We start from the raw sequence: 18172 nt of genomic DNA, 5'->3' as shown, positions 1-18172 counted from the left end.
TAAAATTTTTTTTGGGGGGGGCGCCTGGGTGGCTCAGTCGGTTAAGCGTCCGACTTCAGCTCAGGTCACGATCTCGCGGTCCGCGAGTTGGAGCCCGGGGCTCTGGGCTGATGGCTCAGAGCCTGGAACCTGCTTCCGAGTCTGTGTCTCCCTCTCTCTCTGCCCCTCCCCCATTCATGCTGTGTCTCTCTCTGTCTCAGAAATAAACGTTAAAAAAAAAAAAATTAAAAAAAAATTTTTTTTTAATGTTCAGACAAAGCATGAGCAGGGGAGAGGCAGAGAGAGAAGGAGACACAGAATCTGAAGCAGGCTCCAGGCTGTGAGCTGTCCGCACAGAGCCGGATGTGGGCCTTGAACTCCTGCACCATGAGATCATGACCTGAGCCAAGATGGGCCGCTCAACCGACTGAGCCACCCAGGCCCTCCAAGATAAATACACTCTTAATCCCTTTCACTTGTTTCACCCATGTCCTCACTCACCTCCCCTCTGGTAACCATCTGTTCCCTATAGTTAAGCGTCTATTTTTTGGGAGCACATGGGTGGCTCAGTCAGTTAAGTGTCTGACTCTTGATTTTGGTTCAGGTCATGAGCTCATGGTTCGTGAGATTGAGCCCCATGTCCACAGAGCCTGCTTGGGGTTCTCTCTCTCCCTCTCTCTGCCCCTCCCTGCACATACACGTGTAAACACGCTCTCCCTCAGAATAAATAAACGAGCATTAAAAAATGAATCTGCTTTTTGTTCGTCTCTTTACTTTTCTTTTGTTCCTTTGGTTTTGTTTCTTAAATTCCACATATGAGTGAAATCATATGGTATTTTTCTTTCTTTGCTTTTAAATATCTGGGTTGCACAAGGCCACTAATAGACAAGACACGTGGAATTTACCTTTAACTCTAAAATGGAAAGGTAATGGAGTAAGTAATTGTAAATTTAGTGTATTGAAATATAATCAGGATTAAATAATTTGATGCATTAAATAACTGGATACACCTAATAAAAAATAAAATCTTCAAAAACTGTTTGCTGCTATTTTGTTATCATAAACAGTATCACTATCACCATTACCATCTTTAATGGAAATGTTATAAGCTTACAGATAAAGAAAAGATAGAACAAGTAATAATCCACCGTGGTCATCCTCGGTTTAAAGATTTCTCAGTGTGACATTTGCTCAGGATTACCTCCGGACAGAAACCCCGAGTAGAGTGATTGCTTATCACTTTCTCTGCCTAAACTTGAACTTTGCAAAATAAAGACGAAGAGGGGACACTCGTTTGAAACTGGTCAACATACGCAGCAGTCTCTTGTCTAGTTTGAAAGTTGGGGACAAAGATTTGATTTTACTTTGGACTCTCCCATGTTCCAGGTGATCCGTATTTCTTTTTTAATATTTTTATGATTCCACAGAGAATGATCTATTCTTGCCATTCTGTTACCAACAAGAAAATCTTTTATACATTGATGAAGCAAAAATAAAGCTACAGAGATTTAAATTAACATTACTTATTTAAGAAAGAAGCTGTGAGGTTACTTAGAGAAAATGGTTATAGAAATAAAAGCCTCACCTACTAGCAAATCAGTAAAGGCCACCTGGAGAGACTTTTCTTCTTTTTAATCTCACCTTTAGAGAGCATCTCTCCTGGTTATATGGGAAGTGTATCAGAAAAGCTTACCCCATGGAGTACTATCAGCTTCAAAATAGAGAAAGCCTCACAAAACTTCCTTAGTTGAAGGAAGTTCTTTAGTAGAAGGACACGCAGGGTAAAACCACTTCTTTCATCATCATGGGACTCCTCACACATCTATCCGACCATTTCATTTCCAGAAACTTTATTCACAAAAGGTATCTATGCCCTGTCCCTCATTTTATTTAGGAAGGCGTCTAGAGCTCTTGAACTATCTGTTCTCTAAGGCTGGTAAGATGTTATTGGTGTGCCTAGTGTTTTAAGAAAGGTAGCATTGTTGAAATCTAAGTAGGCAGGTCTATAGTCCAGATTTTAAGACATTAGTAATTCTTTATTCAATTCATCCACTAACTAAGGCATTAGTTTGAATCTCAGCTTTGACATTTGCTGTGTAATATATGCAATGCCTTGCAGAATCATATTCCTTGTTGGAAAAATAAGGATGATATATTTAGCATATGACACAACTATGGAAAAGTGTATTAGAAAGCACTTGATAATGTACATATAGGAACATATAAAAGTAAGTTGTTTTTATTTTTAGTAACTAGAAGAAAATCCCATCAAATACCGCCAGAGTGCCTTGAAGCTGCATGCCCAGAAAACTGGATTGGTTTCCAAAGAAAGTGTTTCTATTTTTCTGATGACATCAAAAATTGGACATTCAGCCAGAGGTTTTGTGTCTCACATGGTGCTGATCTTGTTCAGATTGAAACCCTCCAGGAACTGGTAAGAAAATAGTTCTGTCTAGAATAAAATAATGTGCCCCATCAATACACTACATAATTCTATGTGAGAATGTCTAAGGTGCAGGTTTAGACACTTGCCTAGACATTGATTATTTTAACATAAGGAGAGAAAACCAGCAGGTGCTACATTCTGCAGCGGATCATCTACAGTTACCTTAACATTCATAGCAGGAAAGTGGCCAGAGAGCAAAACAGTGCTTTCTTTGACTAATGAGCAAGAACTGTGCAAACAGAATTAGAAAATTAAACAGGGAAACATAATTTTAAATCTGCATGAAGTTAACGTTGCTTCAAAATAAATCAGGCAGGAGTGATGTCAGAGAAGATGGCAGAGTAGGAAGCTTTGAAATCTGTACCTACACCTAAACAACTATTGGACTGGCAGAAACTCTCAACGAATCTGGAGCTCTGGAGTCTTGCAGCATCCAAGGGATAACTTAATGAAGAGGTTAGTAAATTTCAGTTAATCTCCATGAATTTCAGCCTTCCCACTCAGTGGTTACCATTCCCCATACACCATCATGTCCTGCGGCCATGGGGACTCCTGACCACGTTCCTGGTAAAGCTTGCTGGAGCCAGGATGGTGAATAAGAACATTGTGCTTCAAATATTGTGGTTATGTGGTGTTATTTGTTATTGCTGCTTTTCTTTGCTGAGGGACAGACACAGAGGTGGGCTGCCATTTCTCATTCAACTCCTACCAAATGAAGTGATTTTCAGAACATTTAAAGAAACAGTACTTGTTTTCCCCCCCTTTTGGGAGCTAGACATTTAAGAAAACCTGTGGCAGTTAACTGGCTGACCATAAAAATAACAGAATAGAAATTTCAGTGACCACACACAGTAGGTAATGCACATTTTGCAAAAATTGTTTGGAAAAGTCACAACCAGATGGCTCTGAATGTCAGTAATCGAAATTCAACAATCACTGAAGAAAAGAGATATATTCCCAGAGTTAACACAAGAAAGTATTCATAATGTCCAGGTTTTAACAAAGAAATTACAAAACATATAAAGGAATAGGAAGGCATAGCTTATTCGCAGGAAGAAATATCTGACAGAAACCATCTGTGAGGGAGTCCAGACATTTGAAATATAGTCAAAGATGTTAAATCTATTGTATTAAATATGTTCAATGAGCTAAGGGAAACCATACACCAAAAAAGTAAAAGAAATCAGGAAAAATGATATGTAAATAAAGTAAGAATATCAATAAAGTGGTAGAAATTATTAAAAGGAACCAAATAGAAATTCTGGACCTGAAAAGTATAATAATTGAAATGAAAAACTCACTAGAGGAGTCAAAAGAATATTTGAACAGGAAGAAGAAAGAGTCAGCAAACTTGAAGATAAGAAAGTTGAAAGTATCCTCTCTAGCAATAGAAAGAAAATTTAAAAATAAAAACAAACATCCTGAAGGAACTGTAGTATACTGCCAAGCAAACCAACATATACATTGTGGGAATCCTAGATGGAAAAGAGAAAAAGAAGTAGAAAAAATATGTAAAGAAATAATGGACAGAAACTTCCCAAAGTTGAGGAAAAAGATGAATATACATGTCCAGATTCTCAACAAACTCCAAGCAGGATAAATTCAAAGAAAAGTACATGAAGACTAAAATTAGAGTCAAGTTATCAAAGCCTAAAGAGAGAAGTTTGAAAGCAGCAAGAGAAGGGACTAGTCATGTACCTAGGATCCTCAATAAAATTAACAGTTGATTTATCCTGAGATAGCATAGAATCCAGAAAACAGTAGAATGACGTATTTTAAATTCTAAAAAAACCCTGCCAATCTAGAATTCTGTATGTGTCCAAACTATCTTTAATAATGGGAAAAAATTTAAGATACTTCTAAAAGAAGAGCAGCTAAGTGAGTTTCTTATCAGTAGACCCATCCTATAAACAATGATAAAGGCTGAAATTAAAGTGCATTAGATAGTAACTCAGAGCCAAAGGAAGAAACAACACTCATAAAAGTAACCACATAGATCAATATAAAAGCCAGAATTAATATACTTTTGGTTTACTTTGTAACTTATCTCCTTTCATATATGATTTAGCAGGTGAATTCATAATACAATAATTATAAATCTATGTTAATGGGTATATAGCATATACATATATAGTCTATGACAATATAATGAAGAGAGGGTTGGAGATGGGGCAAAATGTTCATTTGCCATTATAACCAAGTTCATATTGTAAACTATGTTGTTATAAGTTTAAAATGTTAATGGCAATCCCCAAGGTAACCACTAATAAAATTACTAAAATATATGCAGTAAAAGAAGGAGGGAATAAAAATGGTACTTAAAAAAATCAATTACGGGGCGCCTGGGTGGCGCAGTCGGTTAAGTGTCCGACTTCAGCCAGGTCACGATCTCGCGGTCCGTGAGTTCGAGCCCCGCGTCGGGCTCTGGGCTGATGGCTCAGAGCCTGGAGCCTGTTTCCGATTCTGTGTCTCCCTCTCTCTCTGCCCCTCCCCCGTTCATGCTCTGTCTCTCTCTGTCCCAAAAATAAATAAACGTTGAAAAAAAAAATTAAAAAAAAAATCAATTAAATAAAAATCACAATAGTAGAGGAATTAGAGAATAAAAAACATATAAGACATATAAAAAATAAATAAATGGTAGAACTAAGTCTTTTAATGATAATCACATTAAATGTAAATGGATGAAACTATCTGATTAAAAAGCAGAGACTGACAGTTGGCTAAACAGATAAAAGTTTACAAGAAACAAGGAATATTATATCTTGATAAATATTATATCTTGATAAAAATTTTGTTACAGCAAGGAGATATAACCATTATGAACATATACTACCCACAGCACCAAAATATATGAAGGAACAATTGATAGAATTGAAATGAGAAATAGATAGTTCTATAATAATATTTGAAGACTTCATGATTCCACTTTCAGTAATGGATAGAACAACCAGACAAAGGAACAATGAGGACATACAAGTCTTAAACAGTACTGCAAACCAATTCGACCTAAAAGACCTGCAGAGAACGCCTCCCAACAATAGCAGAGTATGTATTCTTCTCAAGTGTGTGTGGAACATTTTTCTGGATAGTTCATGTGATAGGCCACAAAACAAGTTAGTAAGTTTGAAAAGATTGAAATCATGCAAAGTTCCTTTTGTAAACACAATGGAATGAAACTAGAAATCAACAACAGAAGGAAAATTGGAAAATTCACAAATACATAGAAATTAAACAGCCCACTGTTAAACATTCAGTGAGCAAAAAAGAAATCACAGGGGGAAATTAGAATTGAAACAAATGAAAAGAAAACATGCAAAACATAAGTGTTTTGTAACATACCAAAACCTATGGCATGCAGCAGAAGCAATACTGAGTGGGAAATTTATAACTGTAAATGCATACCTTAAAGAAAAAATAAATAAATACTTGAAGTCAGTATCCCAACTGTACACGTCAAGGAACTAAAAATGGAGAAGTAAAAATAAATGTCATCTTCAAAGAGTAAAGATTTCCCCGAGAAGTCCACTAATCGTAAAGGAAAATTATACATTGGATTATATAGAAATTAATACTTGTAATCATAAAAAGACACTCTACCTGTTGACAAAGATGTGTAACGTGGAAAACTACAATGCTGGTATGAATACGATTTGTTACAATTATAGAATCAGAAAATAATTAGGTGTCATTTGGTAAAATTGACAATAACCGTTACTGTGGCCTAATCATTCATTCCAGGACAGGAGGACAGGTGCCACGAATGTCATGAAGGCATTCATAATAGCTTCAAACTTGAAATAATACTAGTGGAAACCAATAATAGAATAGATAAACAAATTATGGAGTAGTAAGACGAAGTGGCACTATGCTGAATTAAAAGCAAACAAGTTATCAGCAATTTCTCTCAGTTTTAATATTCGTTTGTGCTACTGTAGCATATCTATTCTGTATGTATTATTAAACAATACAAAATTAAAAAGAAGAAAATTGTGAGAGCAGTTGAGAAGATAGCATAGAAGCAACATTTCTTCTGGTAGAGGCCAGATAATGTCGGGTTAATGCATATCATCTTTGTTTTCTGAAAGGGTTTCCTGTTGCGGTATAAAGGCCCCTCTGACCACTGGATTGGGCTCAGCAGAGAAGAAGGCCAACCATGGAAATGGATAAATGGCACTGAATGGACCAGCTGGTGAGTTCTGAAAAATATGGTGGCAATATTTGTACCATACTGTGCACATATCTAGTGTTTAAAGGAGCAAATATTTTGAATTCACTTTGCAGGAAACCAAACACAGAAACCAGTGTGTTCTCTAAAAATTTTTATTTTGCGATTAGTCATAAAGGAACAAAGTGAAAAATTGTAGACTGCAAAGGTTTTGCAACGTCCTCAAACCGCTACAAAATCTATCATAGGTGGCACAGTAGAATGGTGGTGAACTTGACTCCAGCTATGTCATTTACCAGCTCTTTCACTTTGAGCAAACTACACACTATCTTTAAGTCCGTTGCTTACTCCACAACAAAATTAGTCGTACTTGCCCAATTGATTTCACAGGGTTGATATGAGAATCAGAGATTTTGATATTTACGGTGGCACCATTTAACTTTAAATGTCATATAAATGCAAGGTAAATTACTATTTTCGTTGATCGCTGCATCAGTCTTCAACCACTTACATAGGGATTATGAGGGATGGTAATAATGTCTATTATTTATAAGATCATCATTACAATGTTTAGGACAGGTACAGTTAGCATTGTCACATTTAATCTCAACTGTATATCTGTTGGATCTTTATATCACTAGAAGAATTTTGGATAATGTCGGAAGACTTGGATTCAGAGAGCCTCACTAAATGTTTTCTTATCTGAAGATATGAGGAGGTTTTAAAAAGTTGCTTTATGATGATAAAATAGTCAGCATTGGAAATGTCACTTTATTTAGTGGAAGGAGCACTGGACCAGACGTTGGTAGTTTTGAAAACTGGTTCTTACCTATTAGCTTTTTTTTTTTTCAATATATGAAATTTATTGTCAAATTGGTTTCCATACAACACCCAGTGCTCATCCCAAAAGGTGCCCTCCTCAATACCCATCACCCACCCTCCCTTCCCTCCCACCCCCCATCAACCCTCAGTTTGTTCTCAGTTTTTAAGAGTCTCTCCTATTAGCTTTTTGATCTTGGACAGACACTAAGTTTTAGGAATTAGAGCTTATACTTATACACTGTTGTATCTGCAGTGCCTAGCCCATTGTGGATGCTTGATGAATATTTAGGATTGACCTTTACTTCTCCCTTTATAATAGTGAAACGGTAATGTTTACTTCATCTAATTCTCTAGTGTTTAAGGAGCAAATATAGTGCTAACTGTTCAGTCATTGAAAATGGTTCATCACCATAGAAGTGAAAAATATATTTATTAAGGGCTAGCGTGTCTTAACAAAAGGCAAATCATGTCACCCTGAGCAATTTCAAACAGTACAGGGGAAAAACTTCTAGTCTAAATGCTGACCCAGATGTCTGAGCCAGGCTGCTTAAATGCTGAGTAGACAAGCATTCTGTCTCCTCTTTCCCAAAGGGAAGAAGGTGGGAATAGCATGGACCCTGTGTTGTCACTGATTTAGTTATGAATCCTCGTTTCATTTGTTATAGAATCCTGGGAAATTCTGTGAATTTTGCATGTTGGCTTGTTGTGTGTGTGTGTGTGTGTGTGTGTGTGTGTGTGTGTGTGTGTGTGTTTTCCCCCCCGGCCTGTAAAAAGAGATGATCGGTATCTCTCAGGGCAATCTTTAATATCGAAGAGAGAATACGGGGCGATGCACCTTATATTTTGGAGGCTGAATTAATGTTAGTTTCCTGATTTTCTCATCTGTGTTCCCTGTGCTTGTGAAGAACTATCCGGCGGCCAACTGAGCGACTCTGCTTTTTCATTGCAGTTTTCCTATCAGAGGAGGAGGCGAGTGTGCCTATTTGAATGACAACGGTGCCAGTAGTGCTAGGCACTACACGGAGAGAAAGTGGATCTGTGCCAAAGAGGACACATACACCAAGATCAGGAGGCAAAATGCAACGTAACTCTTCCCTTGTGAATTGCACTCCTTCCCGAATGTGTCTTAGCTCTGACACTGTGGAGCCTGCTGCGGATTCTCTCTCTTGCTCCCCATCAGAAAGAAACATTATAAAAAATGAGCACCTGGCTGGGGCGCCTGGGTGGCGCAGTCGGTTAAACCTCCGACTTCAGCCAGGTCAGGATCTCGCGGTCCGTGAGTTAGAGCCCCGCGTCGGGCTCTGGACTGATGGCTCAGAGCCTGGAGCCTGTTTCCGATTCTGTGTCTCCCTCTCTCTCTGCCCCTCCCCCGTTCATGCTCTGTCTCTCTCTGTCCCAAAAATAAATAAAAAACGTTGAAAAAAAAATTAAAAAAAAAAATGAGCACCTGGAGAGACTGCTTTGTATATAATTGCTTTGTATCCAGGTGCTGTTGTGTTAATCAACTTTGTAACTTTTCTCCGAAAACCCGGAGCAACCCAAAAAGCTTTCCTTCTAGAATCCTCATTGAGAGAATAAAAGCGGTTTCTTTTGTATATAACTTCTTGGCCTGATTGCACTTTCAGAACATTCCCTAGTGTTGGCAACATAAGGTGACATTCTTTACGTGCCTTCTCACTTACGTAAAATACGAGACTGAATGAAAAGGGAAACCTCTTTTGAAAAGTCCTTGCGTACTTTACAAGTTTTAATTCTTCTTGATTGGAAGACACTCCTTAAACATCAAAACTCTCAGCATTTTTTTTCTCTTCAACCTCATTAAAATGTTAACCTTTTTTTCATTTTTATTGAGTTTTAATTTTCATTCCAGTAGAGTTAACACACAGTGTTATATTAGCTTCAGGTGTATAATACAGTGATTCAACGATTGTGTACATTACTCAGGGTTCATCATGGTAAGTATACTTCCTAAAGGAGGACACTTGTGAGGAGCACTGGGTGTTGTATGTAATTTCGTGATGAATTACTAAGTTCTGCTCCTGAAAGTATTATTACACTATATGATAACTGACTGGAATTTAAATACAAATGTGAAACAAACAAAAAAGAGATTAAAAACTGATAAATGTACTCTTAATCCCTTTCACCTATTTCACCCATGCCCCCACCTATCTCCCCTGTGCTAACCATCGGTTTGCTCTCTATAGTTAAGAGTCTGTCTCTCTTTTATCCTTTGATCATTTGTTTCATTTCTTACATTCCACATATGAGTGAAACCTATGGTATTTTCTTTCTCTCACTTCTTTTGCTTACATTATACTGTAGCCCCATCTCTGTTATTACACATGGCAAGATTTCACTCTTTTTTATGGCTGAATTGTTTTTTGAGTTTGATAACTTCATTATAGATTTTGAATACTAACCCTGTATCAGATATATTGCTTGCAAATATCTTATCCCATTCCACAGATTGCCTTTTAGTTTTGTTGATTGTTCCTTTGCTGTGGAGAAAATTTTTATCTTGACAAAATCCCAGTAGTTCCATTTTTGCTGTTTACCTTGCCTCTAGAGACATGCCAAGTATTCGATGCTAGATAAGTGGTTAAAGAAGAAGTGGTGTGTGTGTGTGTGTGTGTGTGTGTGTATAATGGAATATTACTTTATTTTTCTGATTCAGCACATTGAATATATCCTGCCACTCCTTTCTGGCATGCCAAGTTTCTGTGGATAGGTCTGCTGCAAACCTGATCTGTCTTCCCTTGTAGGTTAGGAACTTTTTTTCCCTTGCTGCTTTCATGATTCTCTCCTTGCCTGAGTATTTTGTGAATTTTACCATGATATGCCTTGTTGATGCTTGGTTTTTGTTGAATCTAATGGGAGTCCTCTGCGCTTCCTGGATTTTGATGTCTGTGTCTTTCCCCAGGTTAGGAAAGCTTTCCACTATGATTTGCTCACATAACCCTTCTACCTTTATTTCTCTCTCTTGCTCTTCTGGGACCCCTATGATTCTGATGTTGTTCCTTTCTAATGAGTCACTGTTTTCTCTAATTCTTAAGTTGTGCTCTTTTGCCTTACTCTCCTTTTTTTTTTTCTGCTTCATTATTCTCCATAAGTTTGTCCTCTATATCACTGATTCTCTGTTCTGCCTCATCCATTCTTGCCACCACAGCATCCATTTGAGATTGCAGCTCAGTTATAGCAGTTTTTATTTCATCCTGACTAGTTTTTACTTCTTTTATCTCTGCAGAAAGGGATTCTAATCTATTTCCAACTCCAGCTAGTATTGTTGTTATCTTGATTCTAAATTCTGGTTCAGACATCTTGCTTGTATCTCTGTTGGTTAAGTCCCTGGCTGTCGTGTATTCCTGCTCTTTCTTTTGGGGTGAATTCCTTTGTTTCATCATTTTTTTTTTTAATTTTTGGGACAGAGAGAGACAGAGCATGAACGGGGGAGGGGCAGAGAGAGAGGGAGACACAGAATCGGAAACCGGCTCCAGGCTCCGAGCCATCAGCCCAGAGCCTGACGTGGGGCTCGAACTCACGGACCGCAAGATCGTGACCTGGCTGAAGTCAGACGCTTAACCGACTGCGCCACCCAGGCGCCCCTGTTTCATCATTTTTAAGGGAGAAAAGGAATTAATAAGGTAGAAAAATTAAAATTAAAAAAATTAAAGTTAAAAACCTATTAAAATCAAAAAATTAAAAACAAACACACACACACACACAAAATTGAATAAATGATGCTAGAACCTAGGTATGTTTGGTCTGGGTGTTGAAAGTGGCTTGATAGATTAGAGAAAAAAGGGGAAAAAAAGAAAAATAAAGGAAATCATTTGAAAATTTGAAAAAATGAATACACTGAAGTAGACTAAAATGAAATGATGGAAGTAAAATAGAATTTGAAAAAATTTACACATAAGTTAAAAATATAGTAGAAAAAAATCAAAGGAAATATTTTTAATAAAAATTAAAAATAAAAATGAATTTTTTCTCTTTCTGTATTCAAGAAAAAGGAAAGAGGGGCGCCTGGGTGGCGCAGTCGGTTAAGCGGCCGACTTCAGCCAGGTCACGATCTCGCGGTCCGTGAGTTCGAGCCCCGCGTCGGGCTCTGGGCTGATGGCTCAGAGCCTGGAGCCTGTTTCCGATTCTGTGTCTCCCTCTCTCTCTGACCCTCCCCTGTTCATGCTCTGTCTCTCTCTGTCCCAAAAAAATAAATAAACGTTGAAAAAAAAAATTAAAAAAAAAAAAAAAGAAAAAGGAAAGAAACGAAAAAGAGAAAAAAAAGAAAAGAAAGAAAAGAAATTGAATAGTTGGACCAGCTAACAAACTGAAGTACGACTGAAATTACTTTGTTTTCCCCTAGAAGTCAAACAACGAAGTGCTTTATAGTCCGTAAACTAAGCGGCCGGTGAGACTTGTGTTCTTGAAGAGGGAGGTTGGCCCAGTTGGGCAGGGCTCCATGTAATGGCTCCGTTATCCACTAGATGGCGCTGCTAGCCTACTGGGGTGGATTGTTGTGGTGCTTGTAGGTGTGTACGCGCATGCGCGGGAGGGGTGAAAATGATGTCAACCAGCTACCCAGTCTCTAGCATCAGACCTCTGTTCTCCCCGATCAGCAATCATGCACCCATCCTTCATCTTCAGCTTCTCTCCACTCCCCACTTCCACCGCTGTCTGTGACCAAGCCCCAAGTAGCACCTCCCTCCTGCGTTTTGTCTCAGCTGTGGCTGCCTTCCCCCATCCCCCACTTCTGAGGGACTGTAGCTTTGACCCGCACCGCCTCTCTGCGGAGGGTCTCACCGAGCAATGGCTGGGTGCTGGCCGCACCCAGGAACGCTTGCAGAACCGTGCTGCTGCCAATGCCCAGAGACTGCAGCCAGGTGCCAGCCCGCCCCAGAAAAAGTTCGTGAGACAGTGTAGCAGCAGTTTTTCAGGGATTATGGAAAATCACAACACACATCTGGCACCCCAACAACCTTGTTCTAGCACCAGCGAATGTGGCCGTTTTCTGGGGTCTGCTGGGCCCAGGTGGCCTCACAGCCTCTACCAAATGCTTCCAACAGTGGAACCGCTTCCCCCAGTGTGCCCCAAGTACCTCCTGGACCTACTCTGCTCCTGGGGATTTGCCTTTCCCACCAGATCAGCACCACGTATTGAGTTGCAGAGTTGCAGACTCTGTACTCCCCCTGTTTATAGTCTTAATGGAATTTAAACCCTCTCCTTTCTCCCTTTTTAGTTCAGTCCTTGTGGCTGTTTCCAATTTTCAACTTCTCTCCAGCTGCTTTTGGGGAGGGGTGCTTTTCCCATATTCTCCCCCCCCCCATCTCTGTCTTCTCTCTGCATGCAAAAGTGGCTCCCTGCCCTCCGCGGCTTCTGTCTTCCCAAGTTCACCTCTCCACACCATGTACCTGCTGAATTCTGTGGTTCAGGTTGTGCAGATTGTTGTGTTAATCCTCCAATCAGTTTTCTAGGTGTGTAGGATGGTTTAGTTTTGGTCTGGCTGTATTTCATGGACACGAGACAGGCAAAAAACTTCCTTGCTGTTCTGTTATCTTGGCTCCTTCCTGTTGGGCCTTACATTTAAGAGCATGGTCCCTGTAGGGGTGTCTGGGTGGCTCAGTCGGTTAAGTGTCCCACTTTGGCTCATGTCAGGGTCTCGTGGCCCCGAGTTTGAGCCCCACGTTGGGCTCTGTGCTGACAGCTCAGAGCCTGGAGCCTGCTTCAGATTCTGTGTCTTCCTCTCTCTCTGCCCCTGCCCCACTCACGTGACATTTTTGTCCAAGACGACATCCACAGAGTACCTTGTGGGCACGAGCTGATTGTAGTTACAAACTTTCACCTAAGACTTGAACTTGGTCTTTGACCTCTAGGCGTTTTCTTCTTGCCCATGGCAGCTGTCACTTTGAGCAGATAGCAGTCAATTCCAGCCAACAGAACATGGCTCTATGAACAGTCTGAGGCGTCATTATCAATGTTCTTCACGATAACTACTCTGTGTCCAGAGTAATGTCCAGCCAGGAGCAGCACCACTTTTCCAGGTTCCGTGAACTTGCCCATCTTGACGTAAGGCACTCGAGCTTACAGGAGAAAGCAAAAAAGGGCTGGAGCTTCTCTTGATTTTGATATTTATGTTTTGTTTGCTTTTGGTCTTGCCACACGGGGGCATGAAACTGACACACACACACACACACACACACACACACACACAATGATGTTAAACCAACAATAAGTCCACAGTGACGAGCAGAAACAAATGCAAACCGATTCTGGAGTAGGAGTATTATTTAGACATAAAAAAAAATGAAGCACTAACACACGCTACAATGTGGATGATCCTTGAAAACATTATGCTAAGTGGAGGAAGCCACACAAAAAAGGTTACCCAGTGTAGGATTCCGTATATATGAAATATCCAGAGAGGTGAAAACACAGAAACAGATGCAGCTTGGTGGTTGACAGGGGCTACCTGTGGTGGTGAGAAGTGGGGTGCAACTGCTTAATGAGTATGAGGGTTCCTCTTGTGATAATCGAAATGGTTTTGAACCAGGTAGGGGTGGTGGTTTAGCAATGTTGTGAACGAACTAAATGCCACTGAGTTATTCACTTTAACTTGTTTTTTTAATGTTTATTTATTTTGACAGAGAGAGAGAGTATGAGCAGGGAAGGGGCAGAAAGAGAGAGGGAGGCACAGAATCGGAAGCAGGATCCTGGCTCTGAGCTGTCAGCACAGAGCCCGATGTGGGGCTTGAACTCATTAACTGTGAGATCATGTCCTGAGCCGAAGCTGGATGCTCAACCAACTGAGCCACCCAGGAGCCCTGAGTTATCCACTTTAAAAGAGTTGATTTTACATTATGCCGATTTTACGTCAATTAAAAAAAAAATTAAAAAAAAAAAAACTATTCTGGAGTGACACTTCCACAATGTGGGAAAATTCATACCGAAGGTTAGTTCATAATAGAAAACCAAAAACACTATCTGAGTCAACAGAAGCAACAAACAGGAGGATTAGAAACAGAAGAACCCACAACAAGAACTTATTTATTTATTTACTTATTAATTTTTAGAGAGAGAGAGAATGTGAGCAGCAGAGAGGGGCAGAGAGAGAATCTCAAGCACATGACCCATGTGAGGCTCAAACACATGACCCTGAGATCATGACCTGAGCTAAAATCAAGAGTTGGATGCTCAACCAACTGAGCCACCCAGGCACCTCAAGAATAACATTTTTACATAAGTGAATACAGCTTTCACAAATGAAAAACATAATAGTAAATTTTTTAATGAAGTGGAGAACAACTGATTCAGTTAAAACTGAGGATAATAAAAAGATTAAAAATATGTAAGACATTTCAAAACCTGAATGATGAATGAGAACATTCCAAAAAATGTCTAATAAAAATTCTAGGGGAAAAAAATAAAAGAAAAAAATAAGAGAGGCAATATTTGAGGAGTCAAGGACCAATCATTTTCTATAATTCTCATTATTGTCTAATAAAAGTATAAATGATTACTGTCAGCCCAGAGGCCAACACGGGGCTTGAACCCACAAACTGTGAGATCATGACCTCAGCTGAAACCAAGGGTCAGACATTTAATAGACTCAATTATACAGGTGTCCCAGTTAAATTACTTTTAAGAAAAATTTGTCAATATCTAATAAAGTTGAAGAACATATATATACATATACATATATATATATATATATATATATATATATATATACTTTCTACAGATATAGATATTGAAGAATATATATACTTGTATTTTTTAAGAAAAATTTGTCAATATCCAATAAAGTTGAAGAATGTACTTGCTATATATATACACACACACATATATATATGTATATATATATATATGTATATATATATATATATACATATATATATATATATATATATATATATGAATGTATATATACTTGTACTTTTCTAATGGGGAGAAAATCTCAGAATAAGTACCCATGTAGTGTATCTTGCAGCCTTATCTGTTTTTTCTTTTTAAATTTTATGTTTATTTATTTTTGAGAAGGAGAGAATCAGAGTGCAAACAAGGGAGGGGCAGAGAGAGAAGGAGACACAGAATCTGAAGCAGGCTCCAGGTTCTGGGATGTCGGCACAGAGCCCAACCTGGGGCTGGAACTCACAAACCACGAGATCATGACCTGAGCCAAAGTCGGATGCTTAGCTGACTGAGCCACCCAGGCGCCCCGCAGCCTTATTTGTAAAAGGGAAAATATGGAACCCTATTAACTGAATCACTCCCAGGACATCTTTGACACACGCTGCTTCTATACATTAGGAAATGTGCATTCAGTCACCAGAAACTGTATACTACTCAAGAGTTAAAACATTTGACTAAATTTTATTTGAGGAAAAAGTCCCGTAATTGAGTTCAAAATAAAAAAATATAAATTAATAAGCAGAGACATAAATACTTTAAAATACCCTGTCAATTTATAAAGGTCTGCTGAAACAATGTGCTCAAAATAAAGCTAATATGTACCTTTCAGAAGAGTGTCCCATTCCGATCTGGATTCAAAATCAGTTTTGTAGTTATACTACGCACAATTCCAAGGGGCTTGACTCTTCGATCGGTTCACAAGCTATATATAAACAGTGGATGAGAAGTAAGGGATGAAAATATGCCTACAGAGGAACAGGAGTTTCAGCAGCAAGGGATGACAGCAGCAATAAAAAGCAGATGCATTGACAGAAAAGTCTTGTCACTTTGAGTCCCTTAATTTGGAATTGTACAACCCCGTGGACCCGTTTTTCGTGAAGCCTTCATTATATTACGGTATGGCTTTAAAGTCCATGTTCAGAGTAAATCATTAGCCCACATTTCATTTTGTTCCAGACGTCCTGTTTAAGACAGTAGGTTAAGAAGAATGGACTAGAATGTGTAGACACAAAACACACGATTGAAGAAAGATAAATAAAGGGGAAGGTTCTTAGAGCTTACTCCGGCAGTGTGAACTCAAGGCATGCTGCTGGGTAGGTGAACTTCCGGAGCCAGATGCCCTTAAAGTTGTGTGATTCTCCTGAAGCAATACCTAGAAGGCAGTGGTGACATCAGGGAGATCAGCTGTCTGCTCTGTTTTCAAGAAATAAATGGCATGGAAGCAAGAAATGATGTCGTTTTAAAAAATGGTGTATCCTATGCACTATGATCCTCTCTGATTAAACTCTCTATAAACCTTCAGTCACACATATGCGTCCTATTATGCTCTGGAATGAAGGATTTGTGATGGTGACAGGGGATGGTGTTGAGTCCTGCCCAACGAGCAGTGAAAATAAAGAACTGCCGGCAGGTACAGCGAAGAGTCAAGTTCCGGCCAATGCTTTGTCGTGGAGCTAAGGACATCCCCATTAGAAGCCCTGTGTGAAGAGCAGGTCGTACTTCATTTGGGAAACAGCAATGAAGATCTTCTAAACTTGAACAACACCCCAAAATTACATTATCAGCATTGCTGACAGGATATTTGAGCATTTTTCCGAAAGGCTCTTTGACAGCAAAAAAATCCTTGACTATCTCTGCTAGTTCACTCTATGATACCCTCAGGTGGAGAGGCACCTGTTTGTTATGTTTCCTAGGAACTAAAGATAGTAACCAATGGGTAGTTACTCAATGACTGACTCAAAATCCTCTTCTCACAATGGATTATTAGTTTTTTTTTTTTCTTGTTATGTCACAGAAAGGAATAACAAAAACATAATTGCAGAGACAATTCCCTTACTAACTAACTAACCAACTATGGACATTTCCAGGCATGTATTCAAGTCCTCACGTGTTTGTTTGGATTCTGGGTCATGACCACAGCAGTTATGTTTTTCTTTGCACATTGTTCGGCTCTCCAACCAGGTGTCGTTCTTCTCTGAAAACCACTAGCATGTTTCTTGGTAAGGCGATGTCTCTGATGAACAAGTAGAGATCTAGAGGCTTCCGGTGGCAAAATGTAAATAAGATAATGTGACGACCGTCAGCATGGGGAGCCTCCGGAAGCCTTGTGAAGGATATTGTGTTTTTCTTATTGCCATTCAACTTTATTCTTTCAGTGTTCTCCTTCCCAGTTTCTACTCCCCATCTTGAAACTTCGATGCTCCAGTCCCGCCACAGTCCTCTGTGACCGGACCCACCCTTGCAAACAATGTTGCTCTTATCAGATGACTCTCGACCCTTAGCCAGCCACTCCATCCAAATTCACTTTGCGCCCTAGTGCCTAGGAGATTAATTCTCTGGCAGGGGTAAAACGATGGTTTTAAGCAAACCGATTTCACTCCTAAATAAGTTAACATAAACCAATGTCTAGAAAAGTTAAGGATCCTTTCGGGTTAAAGATCTATAGCTTTAACCACGATTGCACTGTGTCGATTACAATTCCCAGCGGTTACAGCTCTTCAGAAAGGAGGCCTACAATCCCCTCTTCACTTCTCCTCGGTCCTCTCTTAAACCCGTAGGGGTAAGTCTGGTTTGTTTGCTTGCTTTTGTTTTTCCCTTACCACGTCACCAAAACTGGCCCTGTCCAGGTCACCGGGGGCCTCCCTTAATCCAGAATCAGCGTCTCCTCCCCGGCCAGCGCGCCCCCCCCACCCCCCCTTCTGGAGGGATGGCACCGGGGCAGGAGCCCTGGGTAGGAAAATAGCTGAGGGTGAGAGGGGGTAGGAGGGATGGCAGCGCCCCTGGAGCTCCGGGGAACTCGCCCGCCGGGCAAAGGAGGGAGATGTCGCCACTTCCCCCGACTCCTCCAGTCCCGT

At 39.7% G+C, this 18172-nt stretch overlaps 2 protein-coding genes across 5 annotated transcripts in view; one reads left to right on the top strand and one right to left on the bottom strand.

Annotated features, from left to right (window-relative positions):
* Window positions 1-9012, top strand: part of CLEC2D (C-type lectin domain family 2 member D) — a 35721-nt gene extending 26709 nt beyond the window's left edge. For all 4 annotated transcript variants that reach the window (XM_086714115.1, XM_025930808.2, XM_086714114.1 and 1 more), the window contains 3 exons: window positions 2229-2413; window positions 6511-6614; window positions 8362-9012. In XM_086714115.1, the coding sequence (XP_086570241.1) occupies window positions 2229-2413; window positions 6511-6614; window positions 8362-8500 (428 nt within the window). In that variant the 3' untranslated portion in view covers window positions 8501-9012. The remainder of the gene's footprint in view (window positions 1-2228; window positions 2414-6510; window positions 6615-8361) is intronic.
* The window catches only part of LOC112867878 (C-type lectin domain family 2 member A), a 435003-nt gene that overhangs the window by 139015 nt on the left and 277816 nt on the right, over window positions 1-18172 (bottom strand). The gene's annotated exons all lie outside the window — the stretch shown is intronic.

This window comes from Puma concolor, chromosome B4 (genome assembly GCF_028749965.1).
Source record: "Puma concolor isolate L17-30 chromosome B4, mPumCon1.1.hap2, whole genome shotgun sequence".
NCBI lineage: Eukaryota > Metazoa > Chordata > Mammalia > Carnivora > Felidae > Puma > Puma concolor.
Note: the sequence above shows the minus strand (reverse complement) of the source record. Positions and strands in the feature narration are given on the sequence as shown.